Source organism: Lissotriton helveticus, chromosome 8, assembly GCF_964261635.1.
Source record: "Lissotriton helveticus chromosome 8, aLisHel1.1, whole genome shotgun sequence".
NCBI lineage: Eukaryota > Metazoa > Chordata > Amphibia > Caudata > Salamandridae > Lissotriton > Lissotriton helveticus.
In genome coordinates this window covers 1,703,010,940-1,703,037,691 of record NC_136069.1, presented here as the reverse complement: position 1 = coordinate 1,703,037,691, position 26,752 = coordinate 1,703,010,940, and the positions used below count along the sequence as shown (strand labels likewise).

Genomic DNA, 26,752 nt, shown 5'->3' with positions numbered 1-26,752 from the left:
ACACCCTTCAAGTGTGGCAATGCACTTCCAGGCACACCTATCTGCTCCTAATCCCTCTGTATCTGCCAATGAGTTTTACAACATTTGTTTTGGTGTGACTCTTTCTGTTGCTCCAGTGAACTTACTGTGGTTCTCCCAAGCACTCACAGTTCTGTGTCTTGCAGTACCTGAAAACTAAGCACAAGTATTAACATTAGAGAAACACCCAATGATTCCATAATAATGCCTGCAAATAAACACATCCTCCCTGAAACCTCCTTGGCTCCTCTTCTGTCACAGAGAGATTCCCTCTAGGGTGAGGACATGACACTGGACTTGCACACAAGCTCTGTGGTTTGTGAAATGCATGAGCATTCACATGTGAGATAGTCTAACTCTTGGCCACAGAAGGCTTCTTGGAAGTTGCCTGTGCATCTGACTATTGCACAACACACACTAGCTTGATGTGTCCTTATCTCAAGGTCCTGGCAGTATCCAGAGGACACGTACACCGCCACTCTCCCACAGGTATGTACATTTCCAAGAATAGCAGCACACACCGCATCTAATCTGTACACATGATATGATGTCCACAAAGGCCTGTGTGCATTATTAAACATTATAGAGATCTACTGAGATTAGAAGTCTCGGTATAGCCTCTCTCTTTGGTGTTGGATGAGAGCCCCTAGTTTATCTCACACACGCACTCCTTGATTGCACGTGAAGGTTGTCCAAGAGACGCCTTCTGTGGTATATAAGGAGCCCCTTCACCTGGGATTTTCACAACTGACTCCAGAGTCTGAGATCTGCCTTGGATACTGTGGACCAAAGAGGAAACCATGAAGTGGCTGCTGCTCCTGGGGCTGGTGGCCCTCTCTGAGTGCCTGGTCAAGTGAGTAGTTGCTATGAATCTCTAAGTGTGCTGTAGAGTCATGAGATGGAAGATTAGTCAGCGCCTAAGTGTCTGGTCAAATGAGTATTTGCTCAGAGTGCTGTAGGTTCATGAGCTGGAAGCTTAGACAGAGCCTAAGTGCCTGGTCAAGTAAGTATTTGCTATCAGTCCTTACTGTAGGGTCATGAGATGGGAGCTTTGATAGAGCCTCATGGCCATGTCTAAGTGTCTGATCAAGGAGGTGTCTACTTAGAGCTTTACTACAGGGGAGGAGGCTGGTGGGATTGAGTCAGGGTCTACAGTTCAAGGGGTTTGGTAGTTAATTTCAGTTGTATGTTTAACTTACAGCAATCATGCATTTGGTATTTACGTCTAATGAGGGAGTAATACCCTGGGATATGTGTGCAAAAGAGCTCTTTATGAACTAAGAGCAAAGGCACACTGCTTTATTCTAAACCATAAAGCCTAGAGGAGTCTCTGGTTTGCACTTCCTTTGAATATTGCTGTTGGGAGTTTGTTTTGAACTCAAAAATAGAGGGTATAAAATATGTTCCATAATATTACTGAATTGTATTGTTAATAAATATTTTACTAAACATTCTACCCTTATTGTATAGAGGTTCCTGAACTACATTTTAGAAATATTGAAAAGATACCGCAATCCCACAACATAGGGGCAGACTTACAAACCCCTTGCGTCACTTTTGCACCACTGTTGCGTCTCTTTTTGTGATGCAGAGGTGCTGTAAACAATGTGCCACGTTGGGGCCCATTTACAATGTGATGCATCAAGGGATGCTTGGAGCAGGCATAAGACATGACGCAGCACAGTCAGTATAGGCCACCCCATGCATTGCTGGAGTTGCGTTGTGCTTGCGATACAACTTCAGGAATGCATGACTTTTGTGCCAACAGAAGTAAATGTAAATGTAGTGCTTATATAGTGCATGTATCACCCCCGAAGGGGTCCCAAAGCGCTGGACACATACCGCTGTGGAACCCTTCCTGGCCTTTCCCTGTGAAGTGCCCACTCCTGGGCACCCCCAAGGTGAAGCCAGGCATCCTAACGCTGTTGGGGCCGTTGTGGAGATTAAGCAAGCTATTGCCCAGAGTTGCAGAGTGGGACCCATGATTAGACTAGGCACCGAGGCGAGAATTATCAGGTCCGGGGAAATTGAGCCCAAGATCCGCCGAGGCGGGAATTGAACCCTGGTCCAGGCCAGACTACTGCATCAGGGTCTGCCGCTCTAACCATTGAGTCACACTTCTCCACCTGATGCGTCAGAATTCCTGACACATCTGTCAATCCTTGTGCCATGGTGTGCCGTATTGTAAATGTGATACATCAATGGTGGCACAAGGATTTTTGCATGCAGGCGCAAGGAAACTGACGCATCTCTGCTTTAGAGCACAAGCTGAAATGTGACCCATCCTCATTTCAGACCACACACTGATTCACATATTGTTTGAAACAAACACAGGGCACAAGTCGGGGGAGCATGCAGGTACACAGCGTCCTCCCACTATTTTCACAGGGTGGATGCCGTCACCCCTGACAAGAAGTTGGGTCCCACAGAAATATGCTGAACTTGTCCCTGTGGGACACGTTCACCAGCAGCGTGCAGAGAGATTTTCTTCATCTCTACCTGAGCCAAAGTTAAGGGGCCTTCAGGCCTCCTTGCATTTCAATAACCTGACTGGAGGCAGGCTGGAACCTCACACTTAAATGTAAAAGCCACAGAGGGGAAACAAAGAGAAGAATATGTGTGCCTTTGTTAGGTCCCTGTGTGTAAGAGATACATGCACTGTAAGAATGTCAGGTGTGTCTGTCTGTCCCAGTATTTACACAAATAACAATTTCAATAGCACGTTTTTATTTCTTTTATAGTTCTACCCAACCCAATGCAGGGTGTCAGAGTTCTTTATGTAACATACACTTTATACATTGACAATAAATCAAGTAGAGTCTGATTCCCCAAATATTTTAATTATAGAGTGGACTATTTCACCAGGTCGCGTCCTAGTGGTTACAAATTTTTATAACTCATGGGTCAGACAAACAGACACAGCCCATGGAAAATGTCCTTAATGATTACAGTCATAAAACACGCACTAATTTCGAACTTATAATTTTAGGTGATTTTAATACACATAAATGTGCCTTAAAATGTAATTTAGGAAATTTGGAGGGCCAGCCTGACAATGGTAATCTACATTTTGTCCACACCAAAGTGGGGGAGGCGCTCGAATTCTTTCTTGCTAGCCTCAACATGTTCGAACCCCACAGTACAGGTAGTGGTGATCCATTGCCTACTTACAAAGGCTCAGAAAGCAGGTCCGTGATAGATTTTATTTATTTCTCATGGTTTAACCTCTAAGGTGTCAAAATACGAGGTAATTGCCTCCCCACATAGTGACCACAACCCAGTCATGGCTCAGATTCACTGGAGTGACTTATGGAGCAAACACCTGGGTTCTCCCAGGGCTTGCACATCGACGGTGCCCAGTGATCAGGGCAGACGGCTCAAGTGGGGTAAGGTGGTCCAGGAAACCTTTATGGCTTCCCTGCTCCCAAAGATAGAGGAACCCATGTGTATCTGTCTAGACCAAAATGCCACCAATAGTGAAATTATTTTAGCTTTTAATTTTATCTGCTCACAAACAGCTAAAGAACTCACAGCTCCCCAATCCCGTTTGCCATCTAAGCCCCACAAATGGTTTGACAGAAATTGTTCTAGAGCCCTGAAAAATGCACTGAAAACCAAGCCGAGGGATAAAACTCTAATTTCCAAATTAAGATGGGAGTACAAGCTGGTTATCAAAAATAGGAAAAACACAATTAAAAATAATGCCTGGAATGATCTACTTGATGTGGATGTTCTACGCAATAGTAGGAGATTCTGGGACATTATAAATAACCAATTCTCGGGTGAGATCAATACAATCTCCGATTGCATTATCAGTGATCAGAAATGGGTTGACCATTTTAAAAATATATATGGCAGTAATGACACTCTGGATGAAAATGGCATGGGGTTAGGCATGGGGCTTTCGGTAGTAGAATTCACCGAGGAGGAGGTGTACAAGGCAATAATGGACTCCACCAAAAATAAAGCTCCTGGCCCAGATGGAGTCCCGGTAGACTTTTTTAGATATGCCCCAACCACTTGGTCCAAAGTCCTCACCAACGTGTTTAGGGCAACAAACGATGGATGCTTCCCAGAAACTTGGACAACATCTGTCATAGTGCCCATTTTTAAAAAAGGAGATAGGGAGGATCCGGGATGCTACCGACCAATTTCTTTAATAGACTCTGCCTTTAAGATCTTGGGCAGAGTACTATTGACTAAATTGAGAGCAAAGCTGGAGCTCTCTGGGGGCCTTGCAGAGATACAATACGGTTTCAGGGAGAAACGGGGTACACTAGAGCAATGCTCGAACTTACATCTACTAATATCCAAGTATACAGTGGCCGGGGAGGGTTCACTATATTTAGCTTTTATGGACCTCTCCTCGGCCTTTGACTTGGTCAATAGGAGCAAGCTCTGGGTTATACTCCGTGAGCTCGGCATTGAGGACTCATTGGTGGCCCTTATAGCTAGTTTACACCAGGGGCTTTTTGCGAAGGTCCGGGTTACCAGGGAAGGGCGTTGCTCAGATAGCTTCAGGTCAAAGAAAGGGGTTCGCCAAGGTTGCATCCTGGCCCCTCTTTTATTTACTATTTATATAAATGACCTAGGGAAGTTTTTGTCAACAGGCAATGCAGATGTACCGCGGGCAGGTGGGAAACAGATTCCGGCTCTCCTTTATGCGGACGATGCCGTTCTCATCGCCCGCACGGGCATTGGTCTACAGACCCTTTTAGAGCTCTTTGGCTCATTTATGGTTAACTTAGACCTAAAAATTAATGCAACTAAATCACACACAATGATTGTGGGCCCACAGAAAAATAAATCATATACTAAAATCTTTACATGTAAGGGTAAGGTTCTCTCCAGGGTCCCTGTTTTCCCATATTTAGGGGTCCTGTTCAATGAGAAAGGTTCTTGGGCTCCGCAGATTAAGGCCAAGAACATTTCCTTAGCTCGGTCCACAGCAGCCCTGATGGCCTTTACGAAAAGATTAGGGGCTAAACCAATGGAGGCTGTGTTAAAAGTTTATAAAAGTAAATGCGTTTCCATTGCTTCATATGGTGCAGCTCTGTGGGGATATGCTAACTTGGATAGCATACAGAGGGTTGAAAACAAGCTTATTAGAAGAATTTTATCGGTCCCAAATTCTACCCCCACCTATTCCATACATGAAGAAGTTGGCCTACCCTATATTACAGATGGACTGAAATTGGCCCCTTTACTTTTCTGGGCCAATACCTGGTTAAACACAGAGTTGTCTTTAAACCATATAATTCTTAAAGACGTGATTGCAAGGGAGGGGGCAATGAAAATATTATGGTTGAAATATATAAAGTCATCTTTCACTGCCCTCGGGAGACCAGACCTATATACAACACCTTCAAACATCAGGAAAAGGGACATTGCTTGGATTAAGAAAGAATTCCAGGGGAGGATACGTTTAGATAGAGAGGAGTTGGAAGTCAAGAAACCATTAGTAAGAGCACATTTGGTCTTGTCCTCTTCCCCCGCTATGGAACCATATCTGCAATTTGTTACTAAACCCCTGCATAGATTTTTATTAACCAGATTTAGAATGAACTTGATCCACTACTCACTAGGCTGTTTCCCCGTATGGGGAAAACCTGAGCATGCACCACCTTGTGAGTGTGATCAGTTCTCTAATCAGGATACTCTCCATTTTATGTTTTTTTGTGGGCTTTACAATTTGGAGAGGGGAAAATATCTACTACCTCTCTTGAAAACCATGGGCTTTATACAAGTGAGACCAGCCTTGCTTTTTCTTCAACGGTTACCAGACGCACATGTCACTTTCTGTGTTGCTAGTTTTTTAACAGCCGCTTATAGAGGAAAAAACAAAAGAAGCCCGAGAACTGTATTGTTCTAAACTAAAAGTGAACCTCTATATATTAATTTTAACTTTAACTAAGTGACCTTTTTAAGGATGCTGTGTGAAATAAATGTTTTATGGGTATTTTTAAAATGTTTTAAAATGTTTTAAATGTATGTATTATTCCTGCCTTTTATGATTTTAACAAAAATCGAATAAAGTGTATTTTGACTGACTGACTGACTGACATTGACAATAAATCATGTACACGTATAAACAACTGCTTCTCAGTGGTCGGGCTGTGAGAGACACGGTCACTGTATGCAAGAAGAAGGTGATGATGGAAGTCTATGGGATGCATCGAAAGCTGTGCTGAGAGGTATCCTTAGCTCAACTTTGTCAAGGCTGAAAACCTGTGAGGGCACACCTAGAATCCACACTAAGGGAAAGAGTGGAAATTAATAACAGGATGGGTGTGCTTAATCTGAGATGCAGAATGCTCACTCTGAGGGAATAAGTGAGAGATTTGGATATGGACAAAGAGGAAAGCACCATGTTCACCGCTAAACAACGATTGTACAAGCTGGGCAACAAAGCTGGATGGATAACTGCCTGGAGGCGTAAGATGAAGCGAGTGAGTGAAAACACACTTGAAAAACTGGAAAGAGGTGGGAGGGTATTCAGGATGATAGCTGAGTTGCTAGTGCCTTAAGTAATTTCTACTTGAACCTTGATACAAAAGAAGCTGTCCGGTGACAACTGGTCCAGCCGTATTTAAAAGACACAAATGTACATAAGCTTACACCAGGCTGAACTGAGATGCCTTATATTGTTGTAAGGAACCATTTCTAGCTTTTATCACCTGAAAACAGGCAACGCTCTGCAGCTAAGAGGTTGTCACCTTATTTCATAAAAGTTTCACCCATGTCCCAATCCTGACACAACTTCTCAAGTCCTTTTCTGACTTCTGTCCTTGGAACATCCCATTTGGAAACAGTCCTCTTGGTTCATCCCTACACCGGGGAAACATTGTTTTTCTGTAGTTCATACCAACCAATCTCACTCCTTAGTCTTGATGGAACACATGTTATTGGTCGGTGCTCCCTGAAATCATCGACCCAATCAATCTGGCTTCATGAACAAGGTACATTTTGGCGATGTTACAAAAAAGGTATCACACATGAACGTCAATATCTAAATTTAGTTATGTTAAAACATTTGGGTGTTGAACCTTTCTTTATCTGACAACCCCAATTGCTACAAACCAGAGTGACACATCCTGTATACATGTCTCAGTTTCAAAGACCAGGGTGGCTTTGTCTCAGGTTTTCAGTTTTCAAAAAATGTGTGGCACTGAAAATTGATTTGAAAAATAAGCAAACTGTAAACACACAACATATAAGTAATACAAATATACCACATTTGTGCAATTTTCCTGTGGCTAGGACAGGCTGATTCCCTAAGTGAGGTGGATCCTCTTGAACAACTGCATGTACCAATGTATGGATCCATATGTTTCAACCACATTTAAATCCCTCCTCATGGTCAGCACCAGGTTGTGCTTGATGACTGTTTCAATTTGTATGTCTTAGTTTGAATATACATGTATACGTAAGGGCATATTCAAAAGTGTTTCAGTTGTTACAAGTGAGTGAATGAGTGAGTCATTGTTAAACATATAAAGAAAAGTCAACCATCATTTGATACAATACAAGAGGACAACCATGGTTTAAGTCAATGTGAAAAGCAATGTTGTCCTACATAAGGGGAGAAGCATAGTCAACCCTCAATGTAGCTAAGGCGCTTGTTACTGTTAAGATGATATTGAGGAAAGGGTAATGTATAACTGGAGCTGAGTAGCATTGGTACGCAAACAAATTTGGAGTAAGTGCTTAAGAATAGAATAGTATTATACATTGTACATTAAGCTGTGTATCAGGTATAAAAGGATAGGGCACAGTTAGAATCAGGAGTTTGAGCTCACTGTGGTTTAGAGGCAGAAAGTTATTGTTCATCTCTGAGGTCATCTCTTGGAAAGTGTGAGTCTAGATATTGAAGCTGACCGAGGTGTCCAGACAAATGGCTGTTAAGTGGGTGATGTTGAAAATATATTGAAATTTGAGTTAGTTCGGAATATGATGCTTCTCTTCCAAGGTTGCTGCTCCTAAAGCTATTACATGTTCTAAAGATGAACCTTAGACACAACTTGACTTTATTCCTTACTACTAGATACATTTTGTTATTCCATATTACCAGTAGGAAGCTCCTCTCATATGGGGTCCTCAATGGTTCACTATTTCAATTAAAACCACCTGCAGACTACTCAATGAATAAATTTTTTTGTCTTCCTTTTCCTACTCACGAGTTTCTTTCTTTTCCCCCTCATTTAATAGGGTCCCCCTGATAAAAGGGAAATCCCTGAGGGATCGCCTGAGAGAGAAGGGCCTACTGGATGAGTTTCTGAAGACCCACAAAATTAATCCTGGCAGCAAATACTTCCCAGAGTTGGCTGCTCAAGTGGCCAGTGAGCCGATGACCAACTACATGGATGTGAGTGAAAAATACCTCCCCTGTGCGTGTTTTCACATTTCCATTGGAACATTCAGCGCTCTGTACATTGTATGGTGTGATGTGTCAACAGGCATTGACACAATGGCTGTGGAGAATGGTGAATCTGTAGGTTGTGCTCGTGTGGGATCTCAGCAATGAGTGTGCAGCCATCCTCTGAGGTCTTGATGCGATAGAGGTTTGCTGGATGTGGTCGATGGATACCTGTCATTGACCAGCAGGAGTGGAGGTCCCGAGTTATTCAGGATGAGCTACTGGGGTTGAGTTAATTACAAACTAAGCACCAAGAGACAGTGCATGACAGACAATAGTGTAGTGAGGAGTCTGTGCAATGGTCTGTGACCTCTGGTATGTGTGCATTTGTTGTGCACAGGGATGTTTCTCGAGGGCCTGCTCAAACTCTAGAGCCATGTGCCCAGCATTTCTGGTGTGGTAGTAAAGTGACAGACATTGGAGTCATGTGTACTCTGATATACATTTTGTATTTCACAAGAATAAAGCTGTTTACTGCCAAACATAATTTAAAATCCCCTTCCAATACCCATTAGATGTCTTATTATGGGACTATCTCCATCGGGACTCCGCCTCAAGACTTCAACGTGATCTTCGACAGCGGCTCTTCGAACCTCTGGGTCCCATCTGTGTATTGCTCCAGCTCGGCCTGCTGTAAGTATCTTCATCCATCCACAGGAGCTTCTTTCCAAGTCTAAGCTTTGTCGTGTTTTATGCCTTAGCAGCACCCATTCCACAACTCTTCGGAATGGCCAATGTAGTTCTCAAGATCAAATAGAGTGAGGAAAGTCATGATGTCATCTTCTCAAGCCGCGAACATGTGTTCCAATCCAATCCCTTCATACTGTTCACTACAAGTACTTGTCGTAATCAATGTCCTTGTGGCCTCTGCCTTCCCTGATGTGGGGAATGTGAGAAAAGAGGGCAGAGCAGTGACTGAGTAGGAAGGAGGCGTTGTAAGGGGGTAGGTGTAAGGATGACAGGATGCAGGATTGAGTAGACGATGGAGAAATACAACATTCTGAAGATGAAGCTGTGGAGACAGATGTTTCATTGTTTCTCAGGTCAGTAATTAGGGAGTGATCTCCCTTGACCATTACAGACACAATCTCCAGTCCTGGAATGTTCACCAATAAATAATCCAAATCCAGTGCATTTATTTAATGAGTTCAACATCCAGAATGTGTTAGGTTACAACACTGAAGTCCAAGGCTGGGAAAGGTGTGGTCAGAATAGAGGTGGTCACTCTGCCCTATACAGGCATTAGGAGCAGACTCTGCCAACTCATGATCCGACCCATAAACCTTCAACACTTGAGCGTTTGTTTGAAAACTCTTGTATCAGCACTCATAGAATGAGGAAAAAACGAAGATAAATGTTTACTGGGGTGGTGCAGCATTCTGACACATTCCCAGGTTTCCGAATTCTCGTAAATCTGGAAATGCAGCAGATGCTATGGTTGGTGTGCGGGAACACCCAAAGCAAAGCCCATGGCATGCCCCTTTCACACGTCTATAAAGGGGCCATATTTACAAGGACACAAAAAGCATACAGGGTGGCTTTACATGTCCCTTTAAATATGGGACATCAGGTTGCCCCGCCAGTGCGTCACAAAAAGTGACGCACCAGCGGCCCAAAGGTCTTGTAATTAAGCCCTGATATTTCTATTATTTTTATATTTCTTAGTTAAACCCAAAATGATTTTTTTTTATCATCATACAAGGTTGAGTGATCTGGAATTAGCTGCTGATCAAGATGAACCTGAGAGACGCATTTCTCTTCAACAGTGTCAAAAGAGTGAGCTGTATATCTCTATTCCTGAATGGGTGAATGGAAGAGAAGTCTGTCTGCATTCATCAGTAAAGACAAGGCTAAGAAACATAATCGTTGGGCCTGATTCACAGAACTAACTTAAGACAAAATCCCAAACTTACTACCATTTTGGTATTCACAGAAGGCACTTACTCATTTTGGTATTCACAGAAGGCACTTACTCATTTCGGTATTCACAGAAGTTAGGAGTCCTAACTTTAGGACTGCTAAATGCCTTCTGTGAATACCGAAAGTCGTAAAGTTAGGATTTTTCTCAATTTAAGAGTAGTAACGCTAGGACTCCTAACTTTAGGACTCCTAAACTGAGAAAAATCCTAACTTTAAGACTTTCGGTATTCACAGAAGGCATTTAGGAGTCCTAAAGTTCTTTGAATACCAAAATGAGTAAGTGCCTTCTATGAATACCAAAATGGTAGTAAGTTTAGGATTTTTTCTTAAGTTAGTTCTGTGAATCAGTCCCTATGTTAGTAACAAAGGTAACATCAAGACATATGTCTCAAGTCTCCGCTGAGGGCAAAGTCTAGCTTCTAACTTTGTCCACCACCCGCGATAGCATTGAGTGGTCGAAGGATCAACATGAACAGTAGAGATACCCAAAAATAATGCAGAGTGGCACAAAACGCTGCTTTGCATTACTTAGGGTCAAAGGGGCTTTGCATGGGCGGTACCTGGGAACCACCCATGCTTTTTTATGCTAAAGCCTACCTACATTAGTAGCCAGGGTTTGCCACCAAACATTAACACAGTTAAACACTGCTGAATAGCAGCCGTTAAAAATAGAAATATTGTCATTTCTCCTTGCTTTTCCGCCTATACATGTGTGCTGCATGATACAGCCCAATGGAAAGTAGGATAAGGCTTTACACTTGCCTGACCATATGGCCTAATTTATAAAGAATTGGCATGGGCAGCGCCGCAAGTCTTTTTGCTGCACTGCCCAATGCCAATTAGAAAGGGCAGGAATGCACTGTATTGACAAGATGTGGTGCATTTCTGTCCTTTCAGCGGAAGCACAATTTGTAGACGAGAACCAGCGCAGGCACCCTTGCACCATGGTGCAAGGGTGTCTGTGTTGTTGCCATGGTTCTTTTTGTGCAGGAAGGGGTTCTGGGTGTGCAGCTGAATGCAACACACATGGATAGAGTAAAGAACAAGAAGGAATTAAAATGTTTCTCCTCATTACACCTGCTCTGGGAAGCGATAAGGTTTTGTGCCTGACCTAGTTTTTATGTGATTTGTAAATCTGGGGCAGGGTCAAAAACCACAGGTGTAGCGTGGAAACACCCATGCAACACCCATGGAACGCCTAATTTACACAGAATAAGACAACGCAGCATTTTGTGCTGCTTTCCCTTACTCTATATCCATGATGCCAAGCAAAGCCACCCAGAGTGGGTTTTCGTTGCCTCGTAGATATGAAGCCTGAGTGTTAAAAATAGTTCTGCTCTGGCAGCGCAGGCCTCTTGTGAATGAGGCCCATTATATTCTGTGCAAAGAGGGTAAAATGTTTGAGCTTCTCTAGGCATAGTACTTTTTATGGGAAGGGTAGAGTCAGGAACACAGCCAGGAATTATAAAGATAAGGTGAGTGCCTGGCGCCCGACAGCTGAAATCAGCGCCGACGCTAGCGAGAGGGGAGAAGGTAGCCATATCTGTCCTGCTAACTCCCTGTCACGCAACGCAGCGCAGCATTTGTGGGTGCTATGATCCCTGAATCTTTTGAGAATCTGGGCCCTGATGTCATTGGCGGCAAGTAATGCATCCCAGGCTAATGTGGGGTACAAAGCCAACTTTATTTGTAGACAGTTAAACAAACTGGGAGCCTCTATCTGCCTATGACCTGACATGGTTTGTCGGTAGTCCTCATTTCCCTAGAACCAATGACTGGCATGGACTCTGCCCAGAAAGAGCTCTTGTTTCCTCTTCTCTATCAAAGAGATAAGCATTGAAATGCTTCACAGGCCCTCATGTTCCCAGTGGAGGTCTTTTGGTCTTTATGAGTCTCTGTTTGAATATAATCCTGACATTAATAGTCTGGAAATTAATTTACAGCTTTTTATAGGGTTATTATATTGGTATGACAGATGCTTCAACCCTTTAGACTTATATCAACTTGATGGCACATCTGGGAAACAGTGACTGAATCAAAGTTGTCAAGATTCCCAATTTCATTGTAAAACCTGGTATTTCAGTTTCAAGGATGCATGAGCGACATGCGCAGGTCTCGCCTGCTCCAGTATCATGTGTATGGACTGCAAATATTTCTTTGGGTTCTAGTTCAGTCCTTTTAGCCCTTAAATCTAATTGCTCATTTTCTGTGCGATAGGAGCCTGTGCTGAGAGTAAAGATGCTACAGGAAAAACATATTGGTTTTTTACAGTATTGAAAAAACCTTAGAATTATTTCTTCATCAAATTAGAGATGTTAAACTAAAAAAATAGTTATATCCAATTATGCACTTACCTCCCCCAACATGGCACCAAATGCCAAGAAGGAAGCTGTCCCTGTTAAAACTGAAGCAACGTCCAAGGATTTGAAAGCTAAAGAGGCTGTTCTTAAGGGGCTACACAGTCACAAGAAGAAGAAGACAATTAGGACAGCCCCCGCTTTCAGGAGGCCGAGGACCTTGAGGTTAAGGAGGCAACCGAAGTATCCCAGGAAGAGTGCTCCTCGTAGGAACAAACTTGACCATTATGTGATTATATAGGGCCCGATTCACGGAACTAACTTAAGACAAAATCCTAAACTTTCTACCATTTTGGTATTCACAGAAGGCACTTACTCATTTTGGTATTCACAGAAGGCACTTACTCATTTCGGTATTCACAGAAGTTAGGACTCCTAACTTTAGGACTCCTAAATGCCTTCTGTGCATACCGAAAGTCTTAAAATTAGGATTTTTCTCAGTTTAGTAGTCTTAACTTAACTACAACTAAACTGAGAAAAATCCTAATTTTAAGACTTTCGGTATCCACAGAAGGCATTTAGGAGTCCTAAAGTTAGTTCTGTGAATACCAAAATGAGTGAGTGCCTTCTGTGAATATGAAAATGGTAGTATGTTTAGGATTTTGTCTTAAGTTAGTTCTGTGAATCGGGCCCTAAGTTCCCTCTTACCACGGAGTCTGCCATGAAGAAGATTGAAGATAACAACACGCTGGTCTTCATTGTTGATGTCAAGGCTAACAAGCACCAGATCAAACAGGCTGTAAAAAAGCTTTATGATATTGATGTTGCCAAGGTCAACACATTGATGAGGCCAGGCGGCGAGAAGAAGGCATAGCTCCAGACTATGATGCCCTGGATGTAGCCAACAAAATTGGCATAATCTAAGCCTGCTCTATGGATGCCGGACAGTTCAGAATAAAATTGAAAAACAAAAAAATTTAAAACCACTTACCTCTGCTAGATAGATGGAAATAACTGTTGCAAAATACCGCCCTGCACAAAAACCATCCTTTGAGGTGTATTCCTCTTTGTATGTGTGCTGCAGAATGCAAAGTGGAGGAAACAAGGAGATATTTCTCCTCGATACACCAGGCTTGGGGAGCTGCACCATATTGGTGCACACCCATGTTTGCAAGTCTTGGTAAATATGGGTTTGCGTCAAAATCCATGAATGGGTGAACTGGATTATCAGTTTTTTCAAAGCCAATCAAAGCACGCAAATTGGGCTTTGCAAGGTTTTGTAAATCCCGAAGTTTCATCTGGCCCTTGCCAAAAACATATCCGGGCCACATATGTGTGGTGGACTTGCAAGTCAGAGAAGGACAGCCAAGGTGGGCCAGGGTGAGCGACAGAAGAACAGCTCATATTACAAGTTAATAAGAAAATCATTGGAAACAATCAACACTTTGATGTTTTAGTTATTTTTATTAAATAACAAGTACTGCCTCTTGGCTTGTTATACCTTTGTACTTTCTAAGGGAAAACACACGTCAACAGGCATACTTATGGGCATAGTTTGTAGCCTCAAAGGGCAGATGCCAGGGTTTAGCAGCTCCAGCCTGTCCAGGAGGAGACCCTTCTGATGATTCTGTGCTAATGATGCCTTTTTAAACCCACAGCCAATCACAACAGGTTCAGCCCTTCCAGCTCTTCCACCTTCCAGTCCACCAGCACCAGCCTGTCCATTGGGTACGGCACCGGAAGCATGACCGGAGTCTTGGGATACGACACTGTGGAGGTAGGAGGACCAGGGGCATCACCCTAAGCTAGGACAGATGTGTCGTAAGGACGTCCACAGCTGGTCTTTGCTTCATGACTCTCACCGTCTCTTCCCTTCTCCTCGTAGGTTGGAGGACTCACCGTCACCAGCCAGGTCTTCGGCTTGGCCTACACGGAAGCAGATTTCTTTTCTCAAATGCAGTTCGATGGCATCCTGGGACTGGCCTTCCCAAGCATTGCATCTGATTCTGCCACCCCTGTCTTTGACAACATGTGGAGTCAGGGGCTGCTCTCTGCAGATCTCTTCTCCGTCTACCTGAGCCCGTAAGTCAGGTTCTCGTCACACATCCTACCCAACATATGAAGGAGTAACTACATGACATAAAAGGAGTATTTGTATACATTGATTATCTTGTCCCGTCTTGTGTTTATTGATACCCAAGCCAGTGGTACTCATCCTATCAAACTCAGGAGAATGAAAGGCCTGTGGACCTGCCGAGATTCAAAGCTGTGACCTAGAGGTAGCAGTAGTGTTTTTAGGGGTTTAACTAGAATCACTTATAATGTCAGTGTTAAGGGTACGTTCAGGGAGGCTGCATGTAGTAGCACAGACACTACAATATCACTAAGTGTAGTTAAAGAACCAGCAGTCATGTTACCAGAAAAAATAATGAGGCTATCAGGAGTAGTGTCATAGCGCTAGGGTTAGAACTTTGTATATACTAGAACTTGTAATACTAATAGCAGCAGCAACATAGGTTAAGGGTTGGCAATAGGGGTAGTACGAACTGTAGCGTTCCTCACACCAATGGCATCAGTAGGAGTACTAGTATTCTAGTAAAGTAACTTAGAGCATTTGTAGTCAAGTAAGGTCACACAACTAGTAGTACAACTAATAGTGGGCAATCCTGGCCTGAAGGTAACACACTGAGGCTCCTCCGGCTGTGATGGCAGTCACCATGACTGACAAACAAGTGGGCTGGGACTTAGTTCCATAGGGTGCACTTTATACCATACAGAACTGCACACATCAAATAAAACAGGGACCTTTATTTCCAGGCACACATAACATCCATCTTAGCGTTCCTCATGGTTCTCCTCGGTACCCCATCTTACATAAGACTTATACACCCGCTTCAGCAGCTGGTATGGATTCCGGTACGTCTGTATATCCCACGCATGCAGATGGCACCCAGCTCCTTCTGATGGTTGAGGACCACCCTGACAACGTTCACAATCTACCTCATCATCTCTCTTAATTTTACCAGTGGTTGGAACGCAACCGACTGTGCCTTACTAGGACAAAATAAATAATATGCTTTCATTCGATCAGTTTTTGAATCCCTTAGCTCTGCCTGATGGCGTGGGATCCCGCCATTCTGCTAAATCAAGAGCCAACCTGGGAGTGATCTTCGATAGAGATCCTCCCTCTGTCTGCAGATAAAGGGGGTTTGAGAGAATGCCTTAAAATCCTACATTGTCTCCCACCACAGGAAAGGCTAAAGCTTACCACACGTTGCCATCATCAAAGGTGATGAATGACTGCACTCCAAATTAAATGAGTAGTCCTTTGGTCCCTACCAACCATCTGGAGTCCCACATCTGTCAATAACAAATTCTTAACATCATCAGTTCTGATATGAAAGATTTGCTGGCCACTCCTTTCTTTATCAAGGGAACTTCCACAGGAGCCCCACAATGTGACAACTTGTTATGAGTAGAATTTACACTTCCCGCAAGTTAGACATTGGTTGTCAACCTGAGAGCCACATCAACAATGCGTGTCCTTCTGACTTTGCACAGGTGTGAAGGTGGCCCACGCCGAAGCGGCGTAGATTGAAATAGACGAAGAAGAGTTTTCCACTCAGAAGACTGCTGCATATGTGAAGCGTCTCTCGTTTGTACCCTCATCATTTGATGCTCAACTTTTTCTTCTTTGTGATCACAGGAATGGAGCCAGCGGGAGCGTGGTGATCTTTGGTGGCTACGAATCGTCCTACTACACTGGAACCTTGAACTGGATCCCTCTCTCCGCTGAGACCTACTGGCAGATCACCCTGGAGAGGTAGGTGCAACAAACAACAGGTCAGGAGTAACAAAGGACAGGTCAGGTGTAGGGACGGTCAGTTGCAGACAGGTGGCAGTCAGCAACTCAATAGATCAGTGATCCATAGTTAGGGAGGGGAAACATCCTTTACAACGCTGAGCTGCACTATGCCAAATCCCCATAAGTATGCCCCACACTTTTTTCAGACCTGAGGACGGGGACGATTTTCACCAGAGTTTCCACCCAATTTTCATGAGGAAGCTTTCTGTCTAGGTCTGCAATCTAAATCATGATGACCCCAGACAGAAAATGTTTTTAAATGTCCAAGTCACTCAGGGACAGAACTCCAAGCAATTTTGGGACACTCTTGATGCTGTCCCTGAGGATGGTCTCCTGTTGTGGAGATTTATCCTCAGTGATAACGTGAGTTATGACAGATCCCTCAGGCGGCCTTCGCATGGGATGCAGGATTTGCTCACAGGGTTGTTTCCCAGATGCACCATCTGCAGTTGCTATATGAAAAAACTTTGGGGGACACTGTGTGCTGGCTATGGAGACGATATAAACTCATAAATGCCCCTAAAAAGTGTTAAATCTGTACTTTTTCTTCACGATTTGCATTCAAAGATGAATAGTCAAATTCAATTTGTAGTATCTTAGCTGTAATCCAATTCCTCTTCCATCTCTGTCTCCAGTGTCTCCATGAACGGGAATGTTATCGCCTGCAACGGAGGATGCCAGGCTATCATCGACACCGGAACGTCCCTGATTGCTGGTCTGTCCCCCGGGATCTCAAACATCCAGAATGCGATTGGAGCTTATCAGAGTTCAAATGGCGAGGTAAGAGATCGGGTACAGAGGGGTGATCATTCCAGGACCTTGTCCATCATTGCAAGATCATGATGTCTGAAGCTGCATACTCAGGATAAGCCAATCACCTGCATCTGAGGTCATTCCATTGGATCATTTTGGTTCTTCTCATCTCATGTTACTCGCTGATCTCTTAAACAACCTTGCCGATAATTCCACGTTTCATATCTTCATTCTGTAATCCATCAAATGCACAGCAATATCTGGATCATGTTCTCGACAAATGTTCTTTCATTCTTTTTTTTTCTCCTTTCATGCTCCTTAGTATGTGGTGAACTGCAATTCCATCAGCTCCCTGGCTGACATCATTTTCACAATCAATGGCGTCCAGTACCCAGTGCCGGCCAGCGCCTACATCAACCAGGTAAGGAGAATAAACAGCCTATGTGTGCCTTCCAGGTGCTAGCACAGAAACTTAAAATCAGAAAAAACTCTCCCTTCCTAAGGACAGCACTTATGAAACCTGACTCTGAGGTGCATAATAAGACAGTCAGAAGAACGGGCCCATTTCCCACTTCTTATACAATAATATGATGCATCCCACCCCCCCCACCCCCACCCCCTGAAGAGTCAGACTTCCCGCTGCTTCTGGTCCCAGCCACACAGGACTATGCATTAGAAGATTGGGCGCCAAAGTATGGTGACCCTTTTAATTCCCTCCTAATTCAGACTCTCCTACTAGAATTGTTGGTTGCATCGGAGAGCTTTACCTCAAACTCTGGGACCCATCATTGGACCCAACCAAGTTTCTGCATTCATTTTACAATCAGAAAACATGGGGGGCATAAATGCTATTAGAACATTGAAATTTTGGGAGCTCCACTGAAGACAATGGAGTGCTCCATACTTTTATGGGCCAGTAAAGACCTGCAAAGCAACATTCCAGTGTTGTTTTCAAAGGCCTCTCAGAGCCCGAAGGATTTTAAACCCCTCGAACTCTGAGAGGTCTTTGTTTTATTTTTTGGAACATTCTGCCCTCTAGTTTCAGAATGCTCTAATAGCCTTTAAGCCCTTCGTAGCTGGACTATACTGGCTATTAAAGTCCCGCTCCCTTGTTAAAGTACCTCACCTTCGACTCGGGCCTTCAATGCTGGAGTGGGCCTCTAATAGCCGGTACAGCCCATGGGCTATAATGCTATACTATTGTCTGATTTTATGTGTATTAACACCATGGGGACATTGACTAGTCAAGCTCCATGACTGTGCAGCCCTTTAACAGAATCCAGTTTTTAACGCAACAGTCTTGTTACTCAGTCAGTTAGTTTGTGATGGCAGTGGTAAATCTTTGCTACATAGTTAATGTGAAGCGCTGCAGGGGATGTTCAAGCATGGCCGAATAGTCATAGACATGAAGGTGGGCATTCCCTGACCACTTGAAACATCATTTTAGAACATTGTCGGACAGCTGGTGTGGGTAAGCTGTGTGGTCCAAAAAGCAGGTGGTGATATGACAATAGGGGCCGTAGTACAACTTCCGTGGGATATAATGTAATTGTAATTTGGAGAATGGAGTAGTTGTCACATTTATGACAGACTAACTCTATCCGCCAAACTCATAATCAGTCCCTATATTACAATCTAAATCTTTACGTGTGTATATCTTCCTGTCCTCCCTAGAACTCCTGCAGCAGCAACTTCCAAGATACCACTGGAGTCTGGATCCTGGGAGACGTTTTCATCAGGCAGTACTACGTCGTCTTCGACAGAGCCGCCAACTACATTGGCCTCGCAACAGTTGCATGAACATAAAGCTTGTTAGTTGTCTTGTGTGAGTTAGAAGCAGAGGTTCTGTAAAATGACTGAGTGTGTACAAACGTTGAGTGACTAATAAACAATCATGATGGACCACAACAGCTTCTCTTCTTTTACTGATAAATTAGCTTTAGATTCATTTAGATTAAATCTGAAAAGTGTCTTAAGAATTCCAGTCTGTTCCTTTATTTAATTACTTATTCATTAGAAAAGGGGTTTATGTCAGCCTTCTTACACATAGGGTCCTCCCATTTTGGTCATCTGTGGAATCCTAGTACATTCGCCTACTGGATTTCAGCTTTTCAAGTACAGTTGTCACTACTGCGAAGCCTTTTTTTGGGTCATTCCCTAACACAAGTGTCTACGGGTTTACCTTTTTTCAGAAGACCTTATCTCAGGGTCCCAGCTTGCTTCTTGTTACTTCTATCAAGGTGGATGCAATGGCACAGGAAGTCATGGTTGTGAGAGGTCCACTTTCCTCATCCTACGGACGTTTTTCTACGCAACTGCAGATCGAAAAGATCATTCTGTGACAGTTGTTGTTAAGAGAATGGAGATTACAAATCCATTCCAGTTCCTGCCTCTCTCAGTACTCCCAAATTCCTCAGCCCAGAGTTCCTAATACCAGGAAGACCTAAGGAGTTTGGCAAGATAGAAGAAAAAGAGGGGACAGTGGTGACTACACCATGCCCCCTCCAATCACGCACGCTGTCATTAAATGACTGATGGAACATGTGTATGACAGAGTGGCCACCACCACCACACTTGCCATTCAATTAGGAGTGGGTGAAGAATTGTGCTCCGCAGGCTGATTTCGCAGAGTTTTGCCCATGGCTGGTCGCGACTGCTCACGTTGAGAAATCTGTCGCTCGCATTGAGGTAGCTGCCGCTCAAGTAGAATATCTACTCAAGCAGCAGAAAGAAGCAGCACCCTTTGGCACGACGTGTAGTGCCATTCACTGTGATTTTCCAGCGTGGGACAAACTCCAGGCGCTAAAATTCAGTGCAAGCAGCGAGACTTCCACACTCCACGGCTTCCAGAGCTCCACAGACCATGGCAGAGATTTACACGACACTTTGCGACAATGTTGTCTGTTTCAGGACATGGTTATGTCACAGTGGCTGCAACCTCACACCTGCCGTTGAATGCTGCCTGTTTCAGGACATGTCTATGTCACAGTGGCTGGGACCACCACACCTGACATTCAATGTTGCCTGTTTCAGGACGTGTGTATGTAAGAGTGCACTGCAACCTTTTAGCCTTTTTTCAATGCCATGTGTTGCAGGGCATGTGTATGTCAGAGTGCACAGACACCATCATGCTTGTATTCAATGCCAGCATTTGCAGGACATGTGCATGTTAAAGTACATAGCCATAACTGCACTGTTCATCAATGTCACCTGCAGGAGGTCATGTGTATGTCAGAGTGCATTGCAATGACGATGTCTGTAATTCAGTGCAAGCGGTTGGTTGACAGGTGTAGGTCAGAGTGAACAGCCATCCACACACTTGTCAATGAGTGCCAGCTGGCGTGGGACATGTGTATGTCATTCATTTCAATTCATGAATTCGGTTCATATTGTACAAATGACCATGAAAAAGCATACAGGCAAAACAATTAGCTGATTATGTACATATAAAAAGCAGAAACAAAGTTTAAAACATCATACTTTTCCTAAAATGAATAGATTTGCATATAAAAGTAGCAGTAAAAATACATATATCCGATGAGTTCACATTATAAATCAACTTCATAGCCTCATCAACGCTATAGATTCCATATTTAATAAACATTGGTTTAAGATAGACCATCCTGAGATTCAAGAATAGGGTACATATTAACATAAAGTGCAGTATGCTTTGTTTTGAATACCCATCACATGGACAAGGGCCAACAGGATGTTCCTTAGGATGGGGAAAGGCCACCAGAACGTGAGCCAATCCAAATCTAAGTCTTGTAAGAACAAACCTGTGGGCTGGTCTAGTTACCTGGCTTAGGTGTAAATGAGGGCCTTCACAGTCAATATACTTGTTATAGAGATTGACTGTAGTCAAGTGGCCATTGCTAACTAGACGCTTTTCGGCTTGATACGACATAAATTTGTTTTTCAGTTCCTGCTTAGGGATATCCCCTGCAGCACACGGATCCACTATTATATCGAGACCGTAAATAGCCTGAAAACTGTCTACAATGTACTTTAGCCAGGGGATATTGGTATAATTAACCAGGTCAAGACAATCCTTAATGACGTGTTGGTTGAAAACTGTCTCTTCCTTGTGCCAAATGGCACACCAGATCATTAAAGGCCTAAATGAAACAATGTCACATAAATAGACAGCCCCCCACTTCCCTATGGATCAAATCGGTTGGGGCAGAAGTAGGTAGAAAGAGGAGTTTTTAAGGAAGATATTTTCTTCCATCTGTGAACTACCTACGTTGGAATAACCCCACAACCCGGCCCCGTATAATGCAATCGAGACACTCCTTGCCTTATAAATCTGCATCATATCACCGATTCGTCTATCGCCGATTTTTGAGGCAAATTTAAATATTCCATAGGCGCTTTTTGACATTTTAGACTTTACATTAACGAGCTCCTGGGACCAGCTACCATCCCTCGAAAAGGTCACACCCAGGTAACAGAACTTTTCAACTTGCTGCACTTTCACCCCTTCTATAAAAAATATATGGTTTTTATTAGTCATAGCCCCACAGATCATCGTATGGGTTTTACTCTTGTTAATTAATAATTTCCTTTCTTTTATAAATAGAGAAAACCGGCCCATCAGGCGCTGGAGTCCTATGGGGGTCCGTGATAAAAGCACAGCATCATCTGCATAAAGCAGTACTGGCACTCCAGACCCATTTACCCGAGGCGCATCAGCCTTGACTGTTTTTAAAATTATATCAACGGCATTTACAAAAAGGGTGAATAGCAGGGGGGCGAGAACACAACCCTGTCTTATTCCTCGCTTTACATTAAAATTGGGGGTACACTCCCCGCTTACCCCGTAGCGCACACAGGCTTGCAGCTTTTCATAGAGGCGAGCTAAAAAGAAAATAATTGCCTCTGGTGCACCGAGTTCTAGCAGGGCTGGCCATAAAATAGACTGGTCGACCAAGTCAAATGTACTGCTTAAATCAGCGAAGCAAAGATTTAAGCATTGGTCTAATGTACCACGGCCCTTTCTAAAACCATACTGCGATGTCGCCAGAATCCCCTTCTCATCAGCCCACTCTTCCAGCCTGATCAGCAACACTCTGCTCATAATTTTCAGTGATGAGTCGAGTAAGCTGATTGGGCGGTAATTACATGCTGCTGACTTGTCCCCTTTCTTATGGATAGGGACAATAATTGAGTCTCCCCATGTTGGTGGAATCATGGTGGTTACTGCTGCATTAAAAACCAGAGTAAGTATAGGGCCCCATAACAGCGGGAGAGTCCTATAGACATCAATAGGAACTCGGTCCAGGCCCTGGCCCTACCCCCCTTGCTGGCCTTAACACTGCATTCCACCTCGGCTAAAGTAATGTCCAATGGAACTATGGGCCATAACCTTTGTTTTACACCGTTTTGTCCAACAGCCTGAAATATAGCTGAGAAGTGAGTGACCCAGGCCTCACTGCTGACATTGGACGCGAGGTGAGGGGCTTTATCATCCTTAAGAAAGGGGGAGTTAACCGTAGCCCAAAACAGGCAGCAATCGGAGGTATCCGCTGCCTGCGCTAAATTGTCCCAGGCTTCTTGCTGCAACTCCCTCTTCCTTTTGGAAAGAACCATTTTATAATCATATCTCAAAAGTGTTACTTTATGGTTATCCCTGGGTCTGAAAGCCAAAGCCTGTTTCAATTGAGAAAGGAGGGCTGTACAAGCATGATCAAACCATCCATTTTTGTGGGCGGTTTTCCCTTTCCTGGTCCCAGTAAATATGGTGCCTACAGTCTTATTAATATTAATACAATTATCTACAATAAAAGATGAGGCTCTCCCTGGTGTTAGGATGTCATTAATATCTCCCATGGATTTAGATATAATTAGGCTCATTACCTTCTCGGATTTTTCCCCGTTCCACCTTAACCTTGTCCCGTTTAATCTATGTGGTTCAATGTTAACTACGATTCTGGACGTCCGTAGTGTACTACGTTTCCAGATCTCAGTTCTCATTAAAATACGGTTATGGTCACTCAAGGTGGATTCCTCAATAACCGGAGTCAGACAATATGGCACAATACTTGATGAAACCATAACATGGTCAATATGAGAATTACAGTTCCTGCCTGTATAGGTCGGATTTGTTTGGCCCTTAGCATCTTTGGCAGGCTGTAAGAGCTCTAAATCATAAGTTGACAGTAAATTATTTATTGCCTCCCCATACTCATTATGTGGGAAATGTGGTGTATTATCACCCCTGTTGTTTTGTATCCCACATGCCCTGGAAAGCGACATTGGGCAGATCGAGGAATTAAAATCCCCATACCAAATAAAATCTAAAGTAGTTTTTGCCTCTAATGCAAGCTTCAATACGGCACTTTCTAATTCAACTATAGCTTTGTGCCGTGTGTTGTCGAAAATGTTATTGTAAAAATTAATTAAAAGCCCCTCTTGGCCTTTCTTCTCGCATATCCATAGGATTTGCAAATGTGTCCCTACAGTTAAGTGTTTAACAACGGTCAGCATTAGATTCAAAGATAGTAGGACAAGCAAACCACCTTTAGCTCTACCATACCGCGACTTTGATGCTTCTGAATGGTAGCATACAAACCCATCAAAACTCGGTTTTGTAGAACACCAGGTTTCTTGAAAACACAGGATGTCATATGATCTGATCAAATCAGCCCACCCCAGCATTTTTTCCTTAGATGCCCAGCCGGCTATGTTCCAACTAACGATTGATATCCCCCTCATATTGCAACAATTGGACTGGTCTTGGGCAGTGAAACAATTAATACCATCCCCTCTGTGCTCTACCTCGGCTAAACCAGCAATTGTATTATCTGCTAGACAGAAGGACCAAAGCAGCAAACCAGGTCATGCACAACGATTCGTATAGTTCCTAATACATGGTGGTGCAAACTCTTCCAACATCCGCTGCCTTGGGATGCATGAACAGAAGAAATATAGAAACAAAGCAGAAGGTGCACTCTCAAAATTGTATAAATTCTTCTTTATTCCAAAATTCGTTTTGACATCATAGGCACAGCCAACGCGTTTCGTTCCTTTCTTGGTTTTTGGAACTTCGTCAGGGCAGAAATATTGATAAGCTCGAAACTTCAAAAAAGGGTGGATTCCGAGTGTCGAGTGGATCCGAATATTAGTCTGTACGGGTCAGACGTACGCTCTCAAGGGTGAGAGATGGCGTTTATCTGCCTGTGGATCCTGAAGATAACTTGTGTCTCACGTTGTAAGGTTAAGAAACCAGTTTTTAAATTTGGGCCAGCCTTTTAACTGTGTGTCGAACCTCAGGGTTCCCCAGAAGGTAGTCCCTGCCCAAATACCTCAGCGTAGTACCGGATATATACAAAACAAATTGCCGAACCTGTGATAGGGTATCGGACATCCAGCTCTCGGCATACGCGGTATTATCTGCACCTGTGGATCCTTGGTCAATTGCCGCCCTCTCTATGGTAAAGACAAATTTGTGCCCACTGTCAATCATATTTAAATCCGGAGCCTTCGGGGTTAGCTCCGGATCTATACATTTTTCGCTTAATTCGTTCACCTGGTTATTAGGAATCACACACATGGGAGACCCACAATCCTGTGTATGTCAGTCATTTGTATCTAGGGGGCTCAGGACTTGATATCTATTCTGTACCGGAACCTCGAAGATTGGGCGATTAGTAGGTGTAAAAGATCTACTTCTACTGTTAACGGGTGGTGCTTTAATATGGTGACTGTAGAAATAGCCAAGTGGGCATACACATACACTGTTCTCATCATAGGTTAGAGAGGCCGCTCTTCACAAAACAGTTGCAACATGTTGGAGGTGTTTAAAATTAACAATGACACAATCGCCACTGCAAGTCTTACTTGTATTGCCAATACAATTTACCCTTCTGGTGGTAAGTATTTGATCAGAATAGGTAATTGGAAACTCACATTGCTTATGCAACCAAGAAACTGTTTTGTTTTTAAGGGATTCGTGTGATTCTTGCTGAGGCTGGATTGGATTTAAATCAGAAGATGGTACATTAGTTAAAACAACAACATAGGGTGCACAATCGGGTGGGAGATTAATAAAACGGCTTTTGTTTACTACTGTTACCCCAATTTTACTTTCTGGTACTATTATTACCTGTTCTTTCTGACGTGTGATTCGCAGGGGGTCAGGCGTAGTTTCTTTAGTTATGCTTAACCTCTCATTGTGTGACTTTGGTGCATCTTTACTAACTTCAGGGCCTTTATCAACACCCCTATATCTTTCAGCCATACCAATGTGGGCATCCAGAAGTCCACCTAATCTTAACACTTCTGCTGACATCAGATCTAGTTTAACTACTAGGGGTTTAATGATATTTTCTAACTTGTCCTCTATAATGCTGGCTAAAAGATCAAATTGCTCAGAGTTTGCCACGTATGTCACAGTGGCTACCACCACCACCACACCTGCCATTCAGTGTCATCTAATGGAGGACATGTGTATGTCACAGTGGATACCTCCACCACACCTGCCATTCAGTTTCATCTAATGGAGGACATGTGTATGTCACAGTGGATACCTCCACCACACCTGTCATTCAGTGTCATCTAATGGAGGACATGTGTATGTCACAGTGGCTCCCACCACCACACCTGCCATTCAGTGCAACCTGTTGCAGGACATGTGTATGTCACAGTGGATACCTCCGCCACACCTGCCATTCAGGTTCATCTAATGGAGGACATGTGTATGTCACAGTGGATACCTCCACCACACCTGCCATTCAGGTTCATCTAATGGAGGACATGTGTATGTCACAGTGGATACCTCCACCACACCTGTCATTCAGTGTCACCTGTTGCAGGACATGTGTATGTCACAGTGGATACCTCCACCACACCTGCCATTCAGTGTCATCTAATGGAGGACATGTGTATGTCACAGCGGATACCTCCACCACACCTGTCATTCAGTGTCATCTAATGGAGGACATGTGTATGTCACAGTGGATACCTCCACCACACCTGTCATTCAGTGTCATCTAATGGAGGGCATGTGTATGTCACAGTGGATACCTCCACCACACCTGTCATTCAGTGTCATCTAATGGAGGACATGTGTATGTCACAGTGGATACCTCCACCACACCTGTCATTCGATGTCAACTGCAGGACATGTGAATGTCACAGTGGATACCACCACCACACCTGCCATTCAGTGTCAACTGTTGCAGGACATGTGTATGTCACAGTGGATACCTCCACCACACCTGCCATTCAGTGTCATCTAATGGAGGAAATGTGTATGTCACAGTGGATACCTCCACCACACCTGTCATTCGATGTCAACTGCAGGACATGTGTATGTCACAGTGGATACCTCCACCACACCTGCCATTCAGTGTCATCTAATGGAGGACATGTGTATGTCACAGTGGATACCTCCACCACACCTGTCATTCAGTGTCATCTAATGGAGGACATGTGTATGTCACAGTGGATACCTCCACCACACCTGTCATTCAGTGTCAT

The 26,752-nt window shown here is 43.6% G+C and overlaps 2 protein-coding genes across 2 annotated transcripts; both read left to right on the top strand.

Moving 5' to 3' along the window:
* The first annotated feature begins 714 nt into the window (after positions 1 to 714).
* Positions 715 to 19,177, top strand: LOC144773638 (pepsin A-like). The gene is made up of 9 exons (XM_078658785.1): positions 715 to 871; positions 8,227 to 8,383; positions 8,950 to 9,067; positions 14,310 to 14,428; positions 14,537 to 14,733; positions 16,358 to 16,474; positions 17,152 to 17,296; positions 17,592 to 17,690; positions 18,944 to 19,177. Exons 1-9 carry the CDS (start codon positions 819 to 821, stop codon positions 19,067 to 19,069), a joined length of 1,131 nt encoding a protein of 376 aa, XP_078514911.1. The 5' UTR covers positions 715 to 818; the 3' UTR covers positions 19,070 to 19,177.
* Positions 12,719 to 13,525, top strand: LOC144773639 (large ribosomal subunit protein uL23-like). The gene is made up of 2 exons (XM_078658786.1): positions 12,719 to 12,948; positions 13,345 to 13,525. The coding sequence occupies exons 1-2, from the start codon at positions 12,719 to 12,721 to the stop codon at positions 13,523 to 13,525; spliced, it is 411 nt and encodes a 136-aa protein (XP_078514912.1).
* Positions 19,178 to 26,752: the final 7,575 nt, after the last annotated feature.